Source organism: Gavialis gangeticus, unplaced genomic scaffold, assembly GCF_001723915.1.
Source record: "Gavialis gangeticus isolate Ggan-Ray unplaced genomic scaffold, GavGan_comp1, whole genome shotgun sequence".
Taxonomy (NCBI): domain Eukaryota; kingdom Metazoa; phylum Chordata; order Crocodylia; family Gavialidae; genus Gavialis; species Gavialis gangeticus.
The window spans coordinates 138703988-138709570 of record NW_017729032.1 but is presented as its reverse complement, the minus strand read 5'-3'; the positions used below and the strand labels follow the sequence as shown (position 1 = coordinate 138709570).

Sequence of the window (5583 nt, the reverse complement as noted above, 5' to 3'; positions counted from 1 at the left end):
GGACACTCCTGCCCCCCTTGCTTCTTGTTGGGATGGACATGTTGTGCATATTATACCTGTTATTTCCAGTTCTGAGAATGATTTTAGGATTTGGGTGGCTAATCTGGGTTAGAATCAGGAAACAGTGCAAGAATCATTTTAACTTAAATATGGTTCATTTTTAAGTATCATCTTTATCTGTAGTGGTGGGTTAAAAATGAAGCATGTTATATGTTAACTTTCAAATAGCAGCTCCTAGGAGTGAAACTTATTTAGGGCTGTTGGAATTTAAACACTAAAGCTGGTCATTTTGAAAGAATAACTTAATGTAACTGTTTGAGGAAAAATATTAAATGTACTGTATCAATAAATGACTATTCCACCAGCAACTCAGTTTAGGCTCTTCCACCTACTTTATTTTGCGGTAGTGGGTCTTACTTTTTTTTATATTATTAATCCTACACTAGAACAGGAAAAACACTTTAGAAATTTTCTCTGATCTAGTGCTAATGAAAGGAAGAATGACTGCAACCCTCAGAGACCTTTTTTTAATTTGCAGGTTGAGAGTGCTAAGATTTGAGAGAGTGTTGAGGTACATGTTATTGAAGGACATATAGCAAAACCAAGCATCTAGTAGCATCCTGGTAATATTAAAGTTGTACATTGCCAGAAGATTTATGAAAATGTAACTTCTGCATTCCAGCATTAATACATATATTGGAATGCAGAAGAATTATAATATATATTAGTCCCCTGCAATCAAATGTTAAATGTATACATCTAGTTCAGTAGAATATTAAAACATACATTTCAGTAGCTCACTTCTAAACTGGTATCACATAGACCTTAGCACACTTGAGTTCCTGTATTTCATGGGGTACAAGCTGATGCAGTGCATAAGGTGATTCTATATTTCTGATTCAAGAAGTTAAGTCACTTTCTACACCAGATCTACAAAAATCCTAACTTCTTGGATCAGAAATATGGGGTCAGCTTGTATCGGCCTCTGCATGCCCTCTGTACGGGCCAGGCACCTGGGAGGTGGACATGTACCGGCTGCAGGGGCTGGGGCCAGACTCGACTGGCACAGCCAAAGCAGCACTGCTCTCGGGGCTGGACTCGGTGCTTGGTAGGTGTGGCTCAGGCAGTGCTGCTTGCAGGGGATGGGGCCAAGCTGTGTATATTCAAGTGTACTGAATCTCAGTATTAAAGCTACTATTAAAGCTACCACCTTTATTTATCCTTTCATTCCTTATCCTTATCCCAGTTCCCATTTTTTGTCCTATTTCAGCCCAGGTGTGGAGACCCATCTCTGTCTGTTCTGCCTGTTTTTATCTTGCTTAAGAATGGGTCTTAAGTTGCACAGTTGGCCTTCAGCACGCCTTTTGCACCACGGGGAATTTCACCCTTTTTGATTTTTTTCAGAATGTTTTTCTTTTCCTCAATCTAATTTTCTTTTGGCTTCCTCCTCTCCACCTTTTGTTATCATCTGTTGTTTGTTTCTTCTCCTCCTCCCTCTGCAGGCCTTTGGTGCAGGGGGTATATAAAAAAGCACCCTTGTTCCCCTCTCCATTCCTTTTATATAGTCCCTTTTCTCTTCTGTGAACTACACAGCTCCAGTCTTTTCAATCTTTCCCTGTCTGGAAGTTTCACCTTGCCTCTCTTTTCATCACAGGTTCATCTTTGAACCTGGTATATTCTGTTTTTGGGGAGGGTGGGTAGACCAGAATGCTGCATCCCAAATGTGAGTGTACCATTTATTGATAGAGATTATAATGCAACTCTCTGCCTTCCATTTTGCATCCTCATATTTTGTTTGCTGTGTATTTATTAGAGGCTTTAATTGAACTGTTTAATTAAACTGTCCACAGTGGCATCAGTGTGTGTGTCTCTTTTTTTTCTTAGAGCATTGAAATGAATTTAAACTCCATTGTTGTATATGATAAACTTCGTTTACTCTTTCAAAGGGAAAAATCTTGCGCTTGTCAGCAGTGACTTTCTTATGAAATCATGTCCCTCAAGTCTTTTGCTTAGTTAAGACATAATTGAAGTGTTAACTTGACTACTTGTGATTTTCAGCTGCTTGCGGGTGTTAAATAAAAAACAAAACAACAAAAACCATGCTTTACTGGAAGAAGCAGCGTGTTACTTTGACCTGGCTCTGCAGTGTCTGTATGGGTTGTGCACTTCATCAGGACTTTTTTTGGTACTTCTCTCCAATAGCTGATTCAGTCAGCTATTAGATAAGAGCCAGAAAAGCCTCAACCAAAGCACCTGACCTATATGGATGTTGAGTGATCTGGGTTCAAGTAATGCAATGCCTCTTCTGGGCATGTGCTGGGCTCAGCGTGGGTGCATGCTAAGTTCATAGTAAAGCACCACTTTATTTATTTATTTATTTTTTAATTTTAATGTCTGCAAGCGGCCTTCATATTTCTCCTTTATAGTTGTCTCTTGACTGCAGAGTTCTTTTTATTTGAAGTGCAGCTTTAGAAGCTGCTGGTCGATTTTTCTCCTGAAAGGGGTTCATGAGACAGGCAACTAATTGGGAAAGATGCTTGGGAACTAATGAGAACAGTGTGTGTGAGCCAAGCCATGCAACAACATGAAGAGAAATTTTGCTGTCAGTCTGGTTCTGTTGAATCTTTTGTGGCCTGTGAAGTTCATGTACATAAACACTCTTAAAATATATTAATTTTCATTTTTTTAAATATACATCAGGCATTCCTGAAAGAATTACATTGTTTCTTTTTGTTTTAAAAAGTCGCACAAGCAACCTCATTTGTTTAGTATGTTGCACCTGCTAGGCTCAAAAAGGTGGTTGTTGTGCTTTTGTATAATGCCACTTATGCCTGTTTAAGAAAATCATATCAAAGGAGCTGCATTTGTGTATTAAAAATATAAAATAAAAAAGCCCAACCCAACTCTTTTCTTAATTCTCAAACGGGTATCAATTTACTGACATGAGAATTGCAACGTGGTTAGAATCCAGCTTCTCAGTTGGGTGATCCTAAGTGATTAGAAACCCAGGAGATGGGCTTCTTCCTTTCACAGGCGGACAAGCTTCTTGTCTGCCTATGTCCTTAGACCAACATGGCTACAACCTACCTTCCTGTTACAGGTATCAGTTGTACCAGTTGCACAGTTCTGCCCATCTGCTTTCTTTCTTGTCAGCACATTCACTGTGGAGGTATAAAAGAATCCTATTCTCAGAAATGCCAAGAGGGCAGGGTTTCTGCATACTTGCAGTAGGTTTGTTCCAAAATGGAATGGAGCTGCATAGCAGAGCGGGGCAATACAACCTTTGTGCATGTTCTGATAGAGGAAGCCACAACACTGGTAGATCTAATTTTTAAGTTTTTGTGTTTTGATATTGACAGGATCCCTTTGATATGGGCCTGAGGTTCTTGTGTTTTGATAGATTTAAACCAAGTAGTCTTATAGATTAGGATTCTACCTAGCATGAGCTGAGGATTCATTAATATGACTTGTTTCTTAACATTGTGTGTTACATTCTAAGAGCATATTTTAATATGGTGCAATTCCAGCAAAAACTAAAATAACTTCTTCATGGGAGGGTAGTGTGGGTACTTTACATATAAATGCATTCATGTGATCCATGCAGTTGAGTGGAGGGACACAATTCTCTTTGTACAGTTCATTTATTCTAGTTTGTTTTGACTGATTATGCTATTTGTAGGATTTGGTGTGTTCAGTATGCTTGATAAAATGGAAAACAGATATTTGGGAATATCCTTCTGGACCTAGTCCCTCTGAATGCGATATCTTCAATTTTCTTTGAAGTCGGTCAGAGCTGAAGATGTTCAAACCTTGCCAAAGAGAGCCTTTTGCTGAGACGCTATAATCATGGGTATAAGTGAAGGCCAAGGAAGGGAGGGATTAAACAAAGACACATCTCTGGAAATATGACCAGAGGTTCTTGCAGTAGCAAATGGTTTCCTGGGGCATATCAATTATAGATTAATAAAATCTGCAAATATAAATACAGTGAATTTGTGAGGCAGTCTCTGAATAACTTTAAACAATAATCTCTTAAACCCTTAAAACATTGTTTCTTAGTAGCCAAAAAGATCTGTGGCATATGTGTGACTTAAGGCCAATATGTTTTTAGCCCTTTTGTTTTTTAACATGCAATTTTAACATGGTGATATTGATATATTTTGCTTACTTCTGCATTGTCATTGCAAATCTGACTCGGAATGTAATCAGGGTGTTAATTTTAGTAGATGAATATAGAGTTCCTACATATGATATGTATTAATTTGAAGTGCAAGGCCTCTGCTTAACATTAGGATGAAAACTCTCTTCCATATATTGTTTTAAAGAGATGCGTGCAGCAAAAGAATTACTTTAGAAAAATTGATGTAATGTGTCACATGTGCCAGAAGAGGGTAGAGCAGTTCAACTGAGATTTGCATAACTTTTTTTTTTCCAGAATACAACTAGTTCTGGAAGAGCATTCTATGTATGCATTGTGTATTTCTTAAAGGTCATTGCTTGTTTTTTTTCCTTCTACTTCTCTATAACTGCAAAATTCATATAGATATTGTTAGGTTAATCAGAGATTTTTTTTAATAGATGTTTCAATATTGTTTGTTAATTGCATTATTGGAAATGACCATCGATACATCTTTAAGTCTTTGTTTTTCTCTTTCAGTTCCTATGTTAGATTTGATATTATTCGAAGAATTCTAACTAAATTTTTTGGAAATGAAGTCATCATGGTGATGGGGATAACGGACATAGATGACAAAATAATTAAAAGAGCCAATGAGGTAAACACTTTCATACATAATTTGATACCAGGTTGTAGCATTTCATGTACAGTGAAATCCGGTTAATTAGTCCCTGGGATAACTTATCAATATGATCTTATTTATGGGTGTGCTGAATCCCTACCAGTGTCTTGTTGATTTGTACACAAAACACTTTGGCTAATTTGTCATCCCTCAAAGCATAATCAGTTATTTCCAAATGTACACTTGTACTAAATCTCAGTGGAATTTGTTCCTGATAAATAGTTGGCTGAAGATGTCCTCCACGGCAGCTTTCATGCCACCTGATGCTGGCAAAGCACTGAATGCTCTTTAGCTTTTCTTGGCTCAATAAAACAGAGAAAGATCCACCATTTTATTTTGCAGGATTATCTTCTATTTTGGTGATAAATGCATATAGGAGTACAAAGCAGAAATCTTTGACTGCTTATGACAGTACAATGATCATGTAATTCTTGCATAAAAATGTACTCTGCCACCTGTTTTCTCCCCATCGCTGACCCCACCCTGCTGCCAGCACCCCTTCCCTCCTCCCACACCTCTGCACCACCTGTTCCCTCTGCATTCCCCCACTGCTACTTGCCCTATGTGGCAGCTTTGGTTCTAGCTCTGGCTCAGGGCACAGAGGACATGATGACTCTGGCCCTGGCCTCTACTAGGAAGTAGAAACAGCTCTAGCTCCAGCCCCAAGCCACACTTCTGGCCAATCCCTGAATGTAAGAGAGAAACTTGTGTTCAGGGATCCTGATTTTTCTCTCTTTAAAATCATAAATTCTCTTATTTAAAAAAAAAAAAAAAAAAAAAAATG

General features: G+C 38.1%; 1 protein-coding gene across 1 annotated transcript in view; it reads left to right on the top strand.

Annotated features, from left to right (window-relative positions):
* Window positions 1–5583, top strand: part of CARS2 (cysteinyl-tRNA synthetase 2, mitochondrial (putative)) — a 75810-nt gene that overhangs the window by 8807 nt on the left and 61420 nt on the right. The window contains exon 2 of the mRNA XM_019524905.1: window positions 4658–4775. Within this exon, the coding sequence (XP_019380450.1) occupies window positions 4722–4775 (54 nt within the window). The 5' untranslated portion in view covers window positions 4658–4721. The remainder of the gene's footprint in view (window positions 1–4657; window positions 4776–5583) is intronic.